Source organism: Triturus cristatus, chromosome 7 (genome assembly GCF_964204655.1).
Source record: "Triturus cristatus chromosome 7, aTriCri1.1, whole genome shotgun sequence".
NCBI lineage: Eukaryota > Metazoa > Chordata > Amphibia > Caudata > Salamandridae > Triturus > Triturus cristatus.
The window spans coordinates 1146258742-1146276503 of NC_140590.1; the positions used below are offsets into that span (position 1 = coordinate 1146258742).

Below are 17762 nucleotides of genomic sequence, written 5' to 3' on the forward strand. Positions count from 1 at the left end.
TTCTAATATTGTATTTTTCCACTGTCCTCCCAGAGCATAAAGTCAGTATAGAAGGCAGCTGAACGTAATTTCATAGAAAAATTCATTCGAAGAATACCTTTTGTAGAAAACTCTCACCTAAACTGATTCATTGATATTTTCAAGATAAATGGCATTGAACCTATTCTTTTCGAATTTGCCTTTTTGATGCTTCAACCTCATGGTTGACACAGATCCGTTTTGTCTTCTCCCACATAACGTTCCCACGTGCAGCATCTGAGTGACATTTCTCTTTTTTAAACTTGTTGTTTCGGAGGCAAGAGGGGGCCCTAATCCCAATTCCCTTCCACTCATTCAAGTGTTTTTTTCCCCTCTCACCCTCTTTTCCCGTCCTTCCTCTGCCTCGTCCTTTCTCGCTCCACGTGTTCCTTTCCTGGGGGAAAGAGACACCCTGCCTCCCCACTCTTTCACCCGCTGTTTAAAATAAATGTATTTCTCCTCCCCCATGCTGCACGTTTTTTCCACTTTTTTGTGGGGGCGGCTCCTTCTGTGTCCTCAGCCCTCCTCTAGTCTAAACTCTTTCTTTCCCATGCCTCTGCTACCTTTGTCCCCTCCTTCTTTATTCTGTTTTAATATTACAGCAGTGTTGAAGGGCTCACAGTAGTATCCATTGTTGCCTTTAATAAAGTGTTTTTTTGTAATGTAATATTATTTTTACTGTTCTTGTGCCTTTTATTTATTATTTTCAATCCAACAGCAATTCTACAAATGTGTTTGTCCAATAAACGGATTTTTCATTATTTGAATTCTGAGAAATGGGACTCCGTCATTTTGTTTTTTGATAAATGTATACACCACGATGGTGACACTCCCAGAATGTTCCATGTATAGGTCATTCACTGTATAGGTCATCCAAATATGCTACCATTGTGGTGCATTTCCAGAACGATTCCAGTTTTAAGTGCTGCATGGAGCATTCCCAGTAATCTAACACTGTGGTGCAGTCCAAGTACACTTCCCTGGTGGTACACTCCCAACCTACTCTCTGCATGTGGTCATTGTGGTATGCTCCTACTCTGACCTTACTATGGTACAGTCCCAATACACAGCATACAAGTACATTACCTGTAGCTGCATTCCTAAAATCATCCTAAAGTGGTCCTTTGACGCCATGTTGCCCCCCACCCCCATCCCACTCCCCCACCCCTCTATTCTGTTATAAGCATGGTACAATTCCAGTATTGTCCCCATAGAGAACATTGCCAGAATGTGCATTTAAGTAAGTTATCAATGATGTTTTACCCCCATATTCTCTCAGTGTGTTCCATTCCCAGCATGACATCACAGTGGGTCATTGTATGGCATACCCTGCCCTATATTCTCCCCTTTTCAGTGGTAGCAGACCAGAGGTAGCGAGGGCGCTCAAATATTGTCATAAAGTTCATTCCCAGGAAGTCTATTTCACCATCCGAGCCTTGGGGCCAAAAGCACTCACAAGAGGAAAGTTCTAGTTCAGTCAACCGAAGCTACTGATGCCAAGAATGTATAAAGGCGCTGCCAACGTCCGTAATTATCTTAAAAACCAAGACAACAAATAACAAAGACGAACGGAAATATGTTTGGCCAACAACTACGCCTACACGCTGGGTGAACTCCTACCAGAAGGATTGGAGATTAATGGTAAAAGTAGATGTGTAAAAGCTGGGTGGAGCAGCGCTGGTGGAATGTTCAGGGATTATCGTGGGAACTCAAGTTGACCTCGTTACACCCAGTAACCTTCAGGAGGCTTCTCAAGACCTGGCTTTTCGAGCAGTAGCAGTCCCCTCCCCCCCCCCCCCCCGCGCCTTCAGACCCTCACGGGTGAGTAGTGCGCTGTACAAATTCCTTGTTTGATTGATTGATTGATTGAGTCATCACAAAATGCATTTTGTTTACCAATTCCTTTGTTATGGCTCTATAACCACTCTTCAGGCTAGATGTTTCGCTCATAGACACATCTGTAAATATGATCCTACCCTTCCTGTGCTATCCTTCAAAATCCGTTTATTAAGGGATCTAAGCCTGTGGGTTAATGGGCACTCAAATAAACACGCGGAAGCCCTATATCACCCACATCCACAACATAGAGCTTTTCCGTCCAGTGCACATGTCCCTCCACAGCAGATCACACCTTAGACCTTGCTGAGAACTGTCCAGTGGTGGGAATTTACAGGTTACTCCAAAATGCAGATTTGTTTGTAATTTGTTGAAACATGGCCTCGAACCACAGATTAAACAGAGCCTCAGATCACGATCCTCCAAACTCCCCTCAGAGCACGCCATTAGCACGCCATTTCAGAGCATGCAGCCATAGGTACTGTGAAAAGCAACCTCCTCACGTGTGTCAGTACACGCGATGGAGTCTTGCAGACAGGCCAATGCCAGACAGAGAGAGAGCCTCGCTCTCAGTTGCCTTACACAAAGGAAGGCAAAAGTGTTGAACAAATGATCCCCCGAAGAGCGGCAAAAAACAGGAAGAGACCACCACAAAACCCCTCTGGAAATCCCACACGCCAAAAGCTCCAGTTATGAAGGAAAGTCAACAGACATTCTACTACAACCGCCGAAGGGTAGAGACCATGCACAAAACTGCTCAACTGTTAATACAATATAAATCACTAAAGAAGTCCAAGCCAAGAAAACTATTGTACAATGTCAACATCTAACAGACAAGCTGCTTTTTGCCTTCAAAAACATTGTAAATAATTCAACAGAGCAATGCCAGTAAATCCCCTGCAGAGACACATTTGCCCTTAGCATTGTACAGTGGTACGTTCCAAGTGTTGTACAGTGGTACGTTCCAAGTGTGCGTCTAATAACGTAAAATGACAATACTCCAGACATGGTACATTCCTAAGTAAATCCTATAATGTTGGGTGTGACGCATTTCTAACATGTTCCAATATGCTCCGAATGGTATATTCTAATTACACTCATAGTGTGATACATTTCTAAAACGTTGCCACATAGGTACATGCATACTATGCGCCTTGCGTGGTACATTCTCCATACACAGCCGGCAGCAGACATGTACAAGGTACTTCAGGCTTGGTACATATCCAGCTCACTCCCTCTATTATGCATTATCACCATGGTACATTCCCTGGGAATCTCTGGTATGTAGGTAGCAGCGTATTTGCAGTACACTACATCAACAGAATAATACATTCTGAGGGTATATAGCCAATAAATTCCCAGTATGGTACATTCCCGGTAATGAATATACCAGTTAATTCCAGGTATGATATATTATCACTTGCTATCGCCAAACAATAGGAGGAGTACCCCCTGGAGACACCTCAATGTACCTTTTCCAGAAGACGATGTTGGCAAAAAATGGGTTCTGTTCCTTGAGTATGAATTTTTTCTCAAAATCAAAGACATAGTCCAGCCACACTAGGGGCAAATGTGCTCCCCATCAAAGTCCCTCCTACTGTGAGTACATGGTTGGGTTTCACAGTGACCAAGGGTAGGGTACACCTTAGCGTGTGTAGACCGCCCTGGTCACAGTCACTGGTCCTGACGAAAACCTGGGAATACCACATTTAGGTTAAAAGATGTAGACCACCTTTTATTTTCACTTCTTTTCACAACTTGATACCTTAAGTCAATCTAACCTGATATGGTATCTCATGAATTTTTGACATTGCCCAGTTGCTCCATAATAAAAAGTTTTTTCTAAGAGAGTTAAATCTGGCCAATTTTTAAACCACTTTTTCACTCACTTGCACCCAAAAAAAACCCGCTCCACTGTATTCAGGTGTCGTAGCAAACCCGGATGGCATTCGGCTATCCGGGTGGAACCCCGATGATGAAGCATGTCACAACTAGGGTGGTGAGTGAGGGGTCTTCTAAGAAAGGACTAATCTGTCCTTTTTGTGCAGCTCTTTCTATACCACGGAGACATTGAGGTGTCACCAGGGTGTACTCCTCCTATTGTTTGGCGATATCATTTAAAGGGGACCAGGAGTATTCCCTTATAGAATACCCTTTCTCTCTCATTGTTTTTTATATATTATCACTTGCTACATTTTCAGGGTATTCCTGGTATGTTACCTACCAATTCACTCCCTGTATTACACGTAATAACTTTGCTACACTCCCTGGATACTCCGTGCACGTATACACCAGTTCAGTCTTTGTATTATTATATATAATCAGTTTGCTATATTCCTTGGGTACTCCCGGTGTATTATATATCAGTGCACTCCCTCTGTTATATATTAATACAATGCTACAGTCCCAGGATACCCCCAGTATGGTACATGCCAGTGCACTCCCAGAATTATATATTATATCATAATAATAATTCCTATTTGTATAGCACGAACATATCAACCTTGAAGATTTCAAGGCGCTGGGGCCGTCGGGGAGATGAAGTGAGCTATTGCCCGGAGTCACTGAGATTAAGTGAGCTATTGCCCGGAGTGACTGATGCTGAGCTGAACCCTGTGAGCCCTAAACTGTGAGCCCTGTCCTCCGAAGTCAGCCACTCTGGCCACTGCACCACACCTCTCCCACTGGTGTTATACAAAATTCACCAGGTACTCCCGGTATGGTATTTATCAGTACACTGCCACTATAGCATTTCATCGCTATGCTACACTTCCAGGGTACTCCCAGTAGGCTATATACCACTGAACTCCCAGACTTACTTATTAGCCCTATGCTACGTTCCTAGTGGACTCCTGGCGTGGAAAATACCAATGCAGTGCCAGTCCTGCATAGTATTGCTGTGCTACATTCCCATGGTATCCTATTTACCAGAGGACTTCCAGTGGTTAACATATAGTACATATAGGTATATAGACATATGCATATAGTGGGTATATATTAGCTCTATGCTGTACTCCCAGGGTACTTCAGATATGATATATATGCACCCAGTATTATGATTATTGCTATGCTTCATTCCCAGGGTACTCCGGTTAGGGTATATACCAGTGCACTCCCAGTATTATATATTATTGCTATGGTACGTTGCCAGGGTAGTCCCAGTAAGGTATATACCACTGGACTCCCAGTATTACACATTAACTCTATGCTATATTCACAGGATACTCCTGGTATGATACATACCACTGGCCTCCCAGTATTAAAAATTAACTCTATGCTATAGTCACAGGTTACTCCTGGTATGATATATAACACTGGACTCCCAGTATCACACATTAACTCTAAGGTATATTCACAGGATACTCCTGGTATGATATATACCGCTAGACTCCTAGCATTACGCATTAACTCTCTGATATAGTAAATGGATACTCCCGGAGTGAAATATACAACTGGATTACTAGTGTTACTTACTAGCTCTATGCTACATGCCAAAGTACTCTTGGTGTGATATATTCCACTGGACTCCCAGTATTACACATGAACTCTATGCTATTATCACAGGTTACTCCTGGTATGATATATACCACTGGTCTCCCAGTATCACACATTAACTCTATGCTATGTTCACAGAATACTTTGGGTATGATATATACCTCTGGACTCCCAGTATTACATATTAGGTCTATGCTACATTGCCAGAATACTCTCAGTGTACCATATACCACTCGGCTCCCAGTATTACACATTACGTCTATGCTATATTCACGGCATACTCATGGTATTAAATATGCCACTGGACTCCCAGTACTACATATTAGTTCTATGCTACATTGCCAGAATACTCTTGGTTTAATAAATGCCACTGGGCTCCAGGTATTACACAATACCCTATGCTATATTCACAGTATACCCCTGGTATGATAAATCCCACTGAACTCCCAGTATTACATATTAGCTCTATGCTACATTGCCAGAGTACTCTTGGTGAAATATATACCACTTGACTCCCAATATTACACATTAACTCTATGACGTCTATGCTATATTCACAGGTTACTCCTGGTATGATATATACCACTGGACTTCCAGTTTTACACCTTAACTCTATGCTATATTCACAGGATACTCTGGGCATGATATATTCCTCTGGACTTCCACTATTACATATTAGCTCTATGCTACATTGCCAGAATACCCTTGGTGTAAAATATACCACTGGGCTCCCAGTATTACACATTAACACTATGCTATATTCACAGGATACTCCTGATATGATATATACCACTGGACTCCCAGTGTTCCACTTTAACTCTATGCTCCAGTCACAGCATACTCCCGGTATTATAAATACCTCTATGCTCCATGCTAAATTGTCAGAGTACTCTCTGTGTAATATATATCACTGGGCTCCCAGTATTACATAATAACTCTATGCTATATTCATAGGATACTCTGGGTATGATATATACCACTTCCAGTATTACGCATTAGCTCTATGCTAGATTACCAGAATACTCTTGGTGTGATATATTCTACTGGACTCCCAGTATTACACATTAACTCTATACTATATTCACAGGCTACTCGTGGTGTGATATATACCACTGGACTCCCAGTATTACACATTAGGTCTATGCTATATTGCCAGAATACTCTCAGTGTACCATATACCGCTCGGCTCCCAGTATTACACATTACCTCTATGCTATATTCACGGGATACTCCTGGTATGAAATATGCCACTGGACTCCCAGTACTACATATTAGCTCTATGCTACATTGCCAGACTACTCTTGGTGTAATATATACCACTGGACTCCCAGTATTACACATGAACTCCATGCTATATTCACAGGCGACTCCTGGTCTGATATATACCACTGGACTCCCAGTATGAAACATTGCCTGTATGTTTTATTCACAGGATACTCCGGATATGATATATACCTCTGGACTCCTAGTATTACATAATAATTATATGCTACATTTCCAGAGTACTCCTGGTATGATATATACCAATGGACTCCCAGTATTCCACATTAACTCTATGCTATATTCACAGGATACTTCGGGTATTATATATACCACTGGACTCCCAGTATTACACATTAACTCTATGCTATATTCGCAGGATACTTCGGGTATTATATATACCACTGGACTCCCAGTATTACACATTAACTCTATGCTATATTCACAGAATACTCCGGGATGATATATACCTCTGGACTCTCAGTATTACATATTAGTACTAAGCTACACTGACAGAGTGCTCTTGGTGTGATATATATCACTTGATTCCCAATGTTACACCTAAACTATATGCTATATTCATAGGATACTTCTGCTATGAAATATACCACTGGACTCCCAGTGCTACATATTAGCTTTGTGCTACATTGCCGGAGTACTCTGTGCGTCATATATTACACTGGACTCCCAGTATTACACAATAACTCTATGCTATATTCACAGGATATTCCTGGTATGATATACCTCTGAACTCTCAGTACTACTGGTTAACTATATCCTATATTCACAGGTTTCTCCTGGTATTGTACATGCCACTGGACTCCCTGTATTACATAGTAACTCTAGTATATTCACAGAATACTCCGGGTATGATATATACCTCTAGACTCCCAGTATTACATATTAGTTGTATGCCTACATTACCAGAGCACTCTCAGTGTGATATTTTTGACTGGACTCCCAGTATTACACATTAAATCTATGCGATATCCACAAGATACTCCTGGTATGATATAAACCACTGGACTCCCATTATTACACATCTCATCTTAGCCTCTGTTCAGTCCAGCCTTTATCCTGGTAGCAAAAGGTTAAGTGTCGTGTAAGCAGGACCTCTAAGATACCCATAAAAAAGTTTGAAACAATATTTTAATGACAGTAAAAAATGAATATTTACAAATTGCAGAGGGAATCTTATACACATGGAGACGTCTCTTTCAGACGCTGGGTGAGGCTCGGCCGTCTGCACAGGAGGTAAAGTTTATGAGTACTGGACAGCGGGTCATTTTCTGAATGTTTTGGGAAGTGTGAAAGGTCTCTCCAGTTGGTGAAGTTCTAGAGTTCTGCACCGGAAGTGAGTCTTTTGTGCTGTCAGAAAGTAAAGTTCTACAGGTCAAGTGGCATTTTAAAAATCTATAAATGAAGTGTAAATCTAAAGCTACATGCAGCAGGTTAAGTTCAGGAAGTTTGCACCGAAGTGAAATTCTGGAGGTTTGCACAGAAGGTAAAGTCTTGGTGCTCTGAACAGAACGTGGACTCTGGAGCTGGACACCGGAAGTAAAGCTTTTTAGCTATAGTTCTATGTAGGAGGTGAAGTTCTGGCGGGCCAGGGGGCGGCTTAAGTTCTGCCAGTGGGTGAAGGTCTGTGCAGAAAGTAAAATACGTTCGTTGTGCGCAGGAAGTGAGGTAATGATGTTCCGCACATCAGAGAGAGTTCTAAAGATGGAAGACCAGGGCTGTACCCAGGAAAGAGACCTCCATACGCCGTACCCTCCAAGGGAAGCGCCCCAAAGTGCCTCTGCCCACAATAGGCTGCCTGCAGGCCATGCCCTTCAACGATATCTCAGCACAAGCATACCCTGCCCTGATGGGTGAGTGTGGCCCATTCCCTGCACCTGTGCTTAATTGTAACTCACCTGGGCTTATTGTGGTCAAAATCCTGCACCGTGGGCACACCCTGGCAGAAATCCTGGGCACCCTAAACACATTGTGGCCAATATCCTGCCCCACTGGCTCATTGTGGCACAAATCCTGCATTGCGAAGTCACAGTTGCCCACAGAATGGACCAAAGGGTCATCGCAGCGCTCTCCCCAGGGCCCGTCTGCTGGTTCGAAGCAGGATCCTCTTGAAGGCCTTGCGGAAGTCCTGGTTGAAGACCGTGTACAGGACCGGGTTGAGGCAGCTGTTGAGGTAGCCGATCCAGAAGAAGAAGTTGAAGAGCACCGGGGGGATGGCGCAGGCCTCGCGGCACACCGACTCCAGGCTGTAGGTGAAGAAGAAGGGGAACCAGCAGATCACGAAGCCTCCAATCACCATGGCCAGCACAAAGGTGAACCTCTTCTCTCGCATCTGAGCCAGGCGGACCTTGGACAAGGAGATGGAGCGGTCTCGCCTCTGCTGCTGGCGTCGGCTGACGGGCCACGAGAGCCTGTTCTTGCGCTTAGAGTCCGTGGCCGGGGACTCCTCGGCTCTCCTGTGCTGGGACAGCCGGGACTCTTTTGGTTTGGGTGTGGAGGACGAGGTGCTGTTTTCCTCCAAGTCCACGTTGTCGGGTTCCCCTTCGAGCTGGGGGTACCCTGAGCTCTGGCTGCTGGCGTTCTCCGGGTCGTATTTGTCCTCGGCGTTGACGGAACCCCCGGACGGGGAGGGCTTCGCAGCCAAGGACCCGTTCCTGACAGGATAGAGCGCGCCGGTCCTCTGCTTGGCCACGCGGTAGATGCGGCAGTAGACCAGGAGCATGACGAGGCAAGGCGCGAAGAAGGACACGGTGCACGATGCCAGCACGTACCACGTTTCGTCGTTCAGGGGGCACTCCCAAAGCTCGTGCTTGGTCATGAAGAGGGGCGGCAGGGCAATGGTGGCAGAGATGAGCCAAACCACGGCGATGGTGATCTTGATCCTCCTGGGCGTCCTCTGGAGGTTGTAGCTGATGGCACTGGTCACCGACCAGTAGCGGTCCAGGCTGATGGCGCAGAGGTGCACGATGGACGAGGTACAGAGCAGGACATCCAGTGCCAAGTACAGGCTGCACCACACGCTGCCAAAGTGCCAGTAGCCCATCACCTCGTTGGCCAGTGAGAAGGGGATGATCACGGTGCCCACCAGGAGGTCCGCAGAAGCAAGAGACACCAAGAAGAGGTTCTGTGGTGCCCGCAGGGCCCGGCTCGTGCGCACAGCCACCACCACCAGCACGTTTCCGAAGAGGTCGGAGATGATGATGGTGACCCCTGCGAGCAGGATGAGGGTGGTCTCCACAGGGCTATAGGGAGGGCTCCAGGGGTCCTCGAGACTGCCGTTGTAGGAAGCATTGAGGCGGTCCAGGGGAGCCAGAGTGACCACCTCCATCTCAGTACCATGGTCAGCACAGTCTGCGGGTCTCATGCAGGAGCCTCGGCATGGGTCCCTCGGGTCACGGGACGGTACCTGCAGCCTCCCACTGATCCGACCAGGCCGAGGGCGCACTGCTGGACTCTACTGCCCCAGGCCAAGGGCGCACTGCTGGACTCTACTGCGCCAGGCCAAAGGCACACTGCTGGTCTCCACTGCCCCAGGGCAACGGCGCACTGCTGGACTCCACTGCCCCAGGCCCAAGGCACACTGCTGGGCTCCACTGCCCCGGGGCAACGGCGCACTGCTGGACTCTACTGCCCCAGGCCAAAGGCACACTGCTGGGCTCAACTGCCCCAGGGCAACGGCGCACTGCTGGACTCTGCGGCTCCTAGGTCAAAGGCACACTGCTGGGCTCCACTGCCCCAGGGCAACGGCGCACTGCTGGACTCTGCGGCTCCTAGGTCAAAGGCACACTGCTGGGCTCCACTGCCCCAGGGCAACGGCGCACTGCTGGACTCTGCGGCTCCTAGGTCAAAGGCACACTGCTGGGCTCCACTGCCCCAGGGCAACGGCGCACTGCTGGACTCTACTGCCCCAGGCCAAAGGCACACTGCTGGGCTCCACTGCCCCAGGGCAATTGCGCACTGCTGGACTCTGCGGCTCCTAGGTCAAAGGCGCCGTGTTGAACTCTAATGCTCTCTGTCCATCTTCCACAAATAATGCGTACTGCCTCAAGGGGGAGGGCCAAGAATGGACTCTACTGCACCCTAGTGGACTCTGCAGCACACAGCTTTTCTTTGCTGTGCACAAGTGGTCACTACACCTTCACGCCTTGAATCGTCGTTCACCCACAATAGCCCAATAGGTGTCTCGGGATTGGGACTGTGGGATGTCAGAGCAGAGGATTAAGAGTCTGGAACAGTGGGGTGTTAGATAATGATTGAGGTAGTCAGAGGTTAGTGAGTCTCTCACATGGGGGTCTCGCACATAGCCGTGTCTCCGTTTTAGTTTCTAGGAGCTATAGTTGGAGCCGTGTATTAACGAGACTGTTGAAAACACGCTGACGGCTGTCTCTTCAGCGCTGTCGTATCTGGGTGATCCGTGTGCGCCTCCTTCGTGCGATTTATGTCTGCTAATCTCACAGTGCGCCAGGGCTCGTCACAGAGGGAGGGAGGGGGCAGAGCTTCTCAAGGACAGCATGTCTCGTGGGAGTAGCTCTCAGAGAACAGAAGCAATGCAAGGGGCAGAACGTTTAGGACGAGGAGAAACAGGTCCTACGGGGAGCGGGTCCCACAGGGCAGAACGACCCAAGGGCAGCAAGATGTGAAGGGCAGCAGGTCCCAGAGAACAAGATGTCCCAGGAGGTTTCAGAGAGCACTGGGTCTCGGGTGGTCACAGAGCGCATCAGATCTCAGGAGAATACAGAGCGCACCAGGTCTCAGGAGAATACAGAGCGCACCAGGTCTCAGGAGGTCACAGAGCGCACCAGGTCTCAGGAGGTCACAGAGCGCACCAGGTCTCAAGAGGTCACAGAGCGCACCAGATCTCAGGAGGTCACAGAGCGCACTAGGTCTCAGGAGGTCACAGAGCGCACAGGTCTCAGAAGGTCACAGAGCGCACCAGGTCTCAAGAGGTCACGGCGCGCACCAGGTCTCAGGAGGTCACGGCGCGCACCAGGTCTCAGGAGGTCACAGAGCGCACCAGGTCTCAAGAGGTCACAGAGCGCACCAGGTCTCAGGAGGTCACAGAGCGCACTAGGTCTCAGGAGGTCACAGAGCGCACCAGATCTCGGGAGTTCACAGAGCGCACCAGGTCTCAGGTGGTCATAGCGCTCACCAGGTCTCAGGTGGTCATAGCGCGCACCAGGTCTCAGGAGGTCGCATAGCACACCAGGTCTCAGTGGTCACAGAGCGCACCACTTCTCAGGAGGTCACAGAGCGCACCAGGTCTCAGTGGTCACACAGCGCACCAGTTCTCAGGAGTTCACAGAGCGCACCAGGTCTCAGGTGGTCATAGCGCTCACCAGGTCTCAGGTGGTCATATCGCGCACCAGGTCTCAGGAGGTCGCATAGCACACCAGGTCTCAGTGGTCACAGAGCGCACCACTTCTCAGGAGTTCACAGAGCGCACCAGGTCTCATGTGGTCATAGCGCGCACCAGGTCTCAGTGGTCACAGAGCGCACCAGTTCTCAAGAGGTCACTCAGCGCACCAGGTCTCAGTGGTCAAAGAGCTCACCAGTTCTCAGGAGTTGACAGAGCGCACCTGGTCTCAGGTGGTCATAGCGCGCACCAGGTATCAGGAGGTGGCAGAGCGCACCAGTTCTCAGGAGGTCACAGAGCGCATCAGGGCGCGCATCAGGTCTCAGGAGGTCACAGCGCGCACCAGGTCTCAGGAGGTCACAGGGCGCACAGGTCTCAGGAGGTCACAGCGCACACAGGTTCCAGGAGGTAACAGCGCGCACCAGCTCTCAGGAGGTCACAGCGCGTACCAGGTCTTAGGAGGTCACAGGGCGCACAGGTCTCAGGAGGTCACAGCGCGCACCAGGTCTCAGGAGGTCACACAGAGCACCAGTTCTCAGAAGGTCACACAGAGCACCAGGTCTCAGCTGCTCCCTGCGCGCACCAGATCTCAATGGTCACAGAGCGCACCAGTTCTCAGGAGTTCACAGAGCACACCAAGTCTCAGGTGGTCGTAGCGCGCGCCAGGTTTCAGGTGGACACAGCACGCACCAAGTCTCAGGAGGTCGCAGAGCGCACCAGTTCTCAGGAGGTCACAGACCGCACCAGGTCTCAGACGATCACAGCGCTCATCAGGGCGCGCACCAGGTCTCAGGAGGTCACAGCGCACACCAGGTCTAAGGAGGTCACAGGGCGCACAGGTCTCAGGAGGTCACAGGGCGCACAGGTCTCAGGAGGTCACATCGCACACCAGGTCTCAGGAGGTCACAGGGCGCACAGCTCTCAGGAGGTCACAGGGCGCACAGCTCTCAGGAGGTCACAGCGCGCACAGCTCTCAGGAGGTCACAGGGCGCACAGGTCTCAGAAGGTCACAGCGCGCACCAGGTCTCAGGAGGTCACAGGGCGCACAGGTCTCAGGAGGTCTCAGCGCGCACCAGGTCTCAGGAGGTCACAGAGAGCACCAGTTCTCAGAAGGTCACACAGAGCACCAGGTCTCAGTTGGTCCCTGCGCGCACCCGGTCTCAGGAGGTCACAGCGCGCAACAAGAGGTTACAGAGCGCAACAGGTCTGTCTCGGGAGCCGCGGTGCAGGCACATTCAGGGCTGTTGAAGGTCCACCCAGCACTGGAAGATGCCCGGGCGCTCTGAAGCCCGGAGCCACATCCAGAGCAGGAGGGCGTGTGTGAGGGGTGGTGACAGCGGCGAGCACATCCCCACAGTGGGCACAGTCTGACTCTCGCAACAGAGAGCTACGGCGCTCGCCTCACTGGCAGGGACCCAGTGCCGCAGAGGGAGAAGCCCGGAAACGAAGGGGCAGCTGCAACTCTCTCTGCAGGAGGGGCCACTGCCACTGGGTTACAAATGCACCCGCACACTGTAGACACTCACTGATGTTGGGAACCGAGGGCTGCTGCAGGCTCCGCAGGAGGGGTCCACCCCGCCATGTCACTGTCTCACAGACACCTCCGCATACCGTACACACTTACAGATACTCACACTTTCAAACTGTCTTAAAAACACGCATTTCGCTACAGCTTGACAGACATTCCCTCGTTCAAAGTGCGTCACACAAGCTCTTGTCAAAAACGTTTAAACAATCAAAGTCACATTTTGTCTGTCTGATATTCACGCATATTTGGCCGCGCGACGTACTCTCGAAAGTGTAATCAGTCATATATATTCACCAATTTAAATACGCCACAGTAACCGACGGGCACATACACACGATGTCACACACACACACACTTGCGAAAGGTACTCCTCTTTACGTCGTGCAATGAGCACGCTCATACACCATGATGCCCACGCGCACACCCCGTGCCTACACTCAACACACTATGTCACAGGTCTACTCATATTTAGAACGTCAGGCAACCTTCCCCACCCTCCCTATTCACCCTCTCCCACCAGGTATGGTCCTGACAAAAAGTTGTAAAAGCCTATGTGGTCAGAGTAAAAGCCCATGTGGCCTGATAGTACAACGGCTTCTACAAACACTTAGAAACTCTTTTACGGTGGCCCCAGTCTCTTAACTTTGTCAGTCTTTGCATCACCCCTGGTCCTCGTAGATAGATAGATAGATATATATATATATATATATATATATATATATATATATATATATATATATATATATATATATATATATATATATATATATATATATATATATATATATATATATATATATATATATATATATATATATATATATATATATATATATATATATATATATATATATATATGTGTGTGTGTGTGTGTGTGTGTGTGTGTGTGTGCTGGGCTTTAAGTGGGATGAAAAAACTGGGTGGTCTTATAAAGGTAAATTAATTAGGGCGCGTCTTAAAACACAGAAGCTAAAAATCTGTGTTTAGCATAGTGTGCCGTCCGAGGCCCGACTTGCATTTTGCTCTTTCTGTCATTGCGTCCGGATATATGATACAAGCAACATACCTACATACAACATGTCAGGAGTAATGGCTTTGTCTATGGTTGTTAGTCGCATAAGATAAATAAGCAACAACTATGGCTTGTATACGATATTGAAAAGGCTTTCACTTCAAGCCCTGGTGACACCACGAAAATGTTGCTGCTCCTTAGTTTCAAAAAGAGAAGGGAAATCCAGACAGGAAATGACTCTCTATAAAGGAGTTCCCTTCCCCTACAACGCTCACCTCGCATGACGTCAAGCCATAACTTCTCCACTAGTGAGAAGTGAGCAGTGTGAGCAGCGCACATCCATGTGCCTTCTGTCACTGCAGTCCGGGGAAAAAAACGGACCCCCTGTGCCTGGGCACAAAACAGAGCCCGATAGAGACCCTTTCAAGCCCCCATTTAATAAACTCCCTGTGCTCAGCTTAAAGCCGTGTGTGTGTGCGTGCGTGTGTGCGCCAAGATCTGTTTACACACACAAATATATATCACGATTTAAATTCCAGCCATACATGCCTGCCAAAGCGGAACTCATGTGTGTGGTATATTGTTACTGATTTACAGAGCGCCACGTGCAGTCTCACCCTGCTGCTTCAGGCCGCTAGGTTGTCAGAGTAGAAGGGCGCGCGGGGTAACAGGCGGGTTAAATTCTGTGGGTGCGGTTTTTGGCAGAGTGTGCGTCGTACCTCGAGGGCCCAATCCCAGAGCACAGCCCCTCTGATAAGGCTGTGCTTCCAAACCTCACCATAGGGGGCGTGCTCACGTGCGCGTAGTCTGACAGGTCCCTCTCTACCCATGAGAGAGAGTGCTTTGTACCAGCAGGCGTGGGTGGAGAGAAGGAGCGAATTTCTCCGGAAACTCAATATTTCGTGTAATTGGATTTAGTGCCAGTGCCGTCACACTGGATCAAGGGAATAACAAAGCCAATTATGATGAAAACAAGAAACATAAGCAATTTATACTTTAAAACATGCGGAAATTTGCTCACATAAATAATGACAAAGCAAGCGGAAAATTCGGCTTGTGCAAGTTGTGCTGGCCCAGAGAAAGTCAAGAGCCAAAGATGGAGTGGGAGGGCATGAAACAAAACACACAAACGAAAGCACACAGGACATTCGTTCCAATTCAAACAAAAATGCGTGCAAGGTAAATCAAAAACGCAGTAACATGAACACAAATTCCTTCAGCAGATGCACTTCAAATAGCCACACCCATCTCACTTGCTCCCGGGGGCGGACGGGACATCCTCGTGAAATGTAATTCGTTTTTATATTTTTGCAGATTTATATAGCGCGAACTTGACCCGAAAGTATGGGAGCGCTTTACATGAGCACCAGTTACAAGGACACATTAATTTTTTGGTAGGCACAGAGAGATATAGTGAGTGGCCCTGAAACAAAGGATGTTGAGCCGACGCCGAGGCTCGGACCTGGTTTCCCCGCTCCTAAGTCAGCAGCGCTAGCTCTAACGCCACCTCCGTGTGGTTTCTCCTTAATGAACTCAGAGTCCCTCGCTTTGAGTCTTTCGGTCTCTCTTCCTTGTCCTAGACTTTTCTCTGAGAGGCGAGACCACACCTCATGATATAGGCATCCAACTGCCTCCACAAACCAGCACTGGCAAAGCCAATATGCCTCATGTTGGCTAATGACCTTTCGGCTTCCCCATGATTATTTTGTTTATGAATACTTTTTGTATGAAGGTAAGCTTTTGTTTTTAAAACAAAATTCATTTATATTAGATGTAAAATCACACATTGCACCAGCAGTTCCTGACACTGAGAGGGACTACTTCTTCTGCAAATGTGCAGACTGTGCATGAGTAGAGTGCCCTCACTCATAGTCAGTTGAGCTAATGGCTGAAGTAGGCTGACCCAGTACCTCATGCTGTATGCCTGGGACGGGGGAAGGAAGCAAAAATGTGAATGACACTACAGCTGCCCACTGCATGAAGAGGGCTTACTGAAGGCCCACATAAGTAAGCATAGTTTAAATATATTTATTTAAAAAAAGGTCATGGCTAACAGCAGACCTCAAGGAAGTAAATGCACCTCTGTACCTTATAACCTCCCGGTACTCTTAAAATACCACCTCTCCCCCAATGCCCCCTGTGTGGATACCAAAGTGTATAGAAGGTTGAAGGAGCCAAGTCCTTTTGGAGAGAGACGTGTGAAAACAGAGGCAAAAGAATGAGAACTGAGCAATGGTATACCAGCAAGTAATCAGGGGCATTACCTCCCCACCCACCCCACTGACCATGAGGATGTACCAAAGCAGAATACTCCGGGGTCCAAAAGAAAAATAAGGATATACCAGTCCAGGAGCTGCCTGTGACACCTGCATACATTTTCACAAAACCCAAGAGATGGGATCCATCTGCAACAGAGACTCCTTGACCCCCAAATCACCTGATCCACCATATCCCACGTAGACCTTATAGATCGAAATAAAAGTCAAGCGCACTGCCCAGGTGGCTTCCCATCAGATGTCTGACTGAGAGGCACAGACGCTGACCAGAGGCACAGAGATGGGAGTGCTACAGATGAACCTCTCCTAGATCTGTCAGACAACTCAATGTTTGTGTAAGGCAACTGGGCTACTGTCCTGATCCAATGACTATGGGTAGCAATGAAACTGAGGCAGTTCCTTCCAGCAACCTCATAGTTTATGAAAAGACTACCATGGTAAGAGCAAATGTACATATTAAAACTGTTAGACCTGGTACCATTGGCGTGGGTCTCCCTTCCATTTTTTTGCTGTTGCCACCTATGATTTTGTTATGTTTTTGCTAGTCTAGAAACTTTGGGCACTTTGCCACTGCTATTCCGTGCCAAAGGGCAAGTGCTCCATATTGTAAATTGTTGTAATGGATTAGTGACTCCATGATTGGCTTATTTGATTTACTTGTCAGACCCTAGTGCAGTGCACCGTGTGTGCCCAGGGCATGTAAATCAAATGCTGCTGGTGGGTTTGCAGCACTGATTGTGCCACCCATAGAAGCAGCTTGTAAAATATGGCTCGTGCCTGCCATTGCAGAGCCTGTGGGCAGTCTGGTACTGCCATGTCGACTTGGCAATCCCTAAACCTTCCCTTTTCTACATATTAGTCACCCCTAAGGTAGGCCCATGGGAAGGGTGCATTGTATGTAGAAGGTAGGACATGCCCTGATGTGTGTGGCATGTCCTGATAGTGAATTACAGCCAATTTAGTTTT

At 48.1% G+C, this 17762-nt stretch overlaps 1 protein-coding gene across 1 annotated transcript; it reads right to left on the reverse strand.

Moving 5' to 3' along the window:
• Positions 1–7740: 7740 nt before the first annotated feature.
• Positions 7741–13376, reverse strand: LOC146811276 (alpha-2Db adrenergic receptor-like). The gene has a single exon (XM_085618341.1). The coding sequence runs from the start codon at positions 9989–9991 to the stop codon at positions 8684–8686; it is 1308 nt and encodes a 435-aa protein (XP_085474467.1). The 5' UTR covers positions 9992–13376; the 3' UTR covers positions 7741–8683.
• Positions 13377–17762: the final 4386 nt, after the last annotated feature.

What these genes read in the sequence shown, in the direction of transcription:
- LOC146811276 (XM_085618341.1), bottom strand. Translation starts at nt 9,991, where the DNA reads ATGAGACCCGCAGACTGTGCTGACCATGGTACTGAGATGGAGGTGGTC.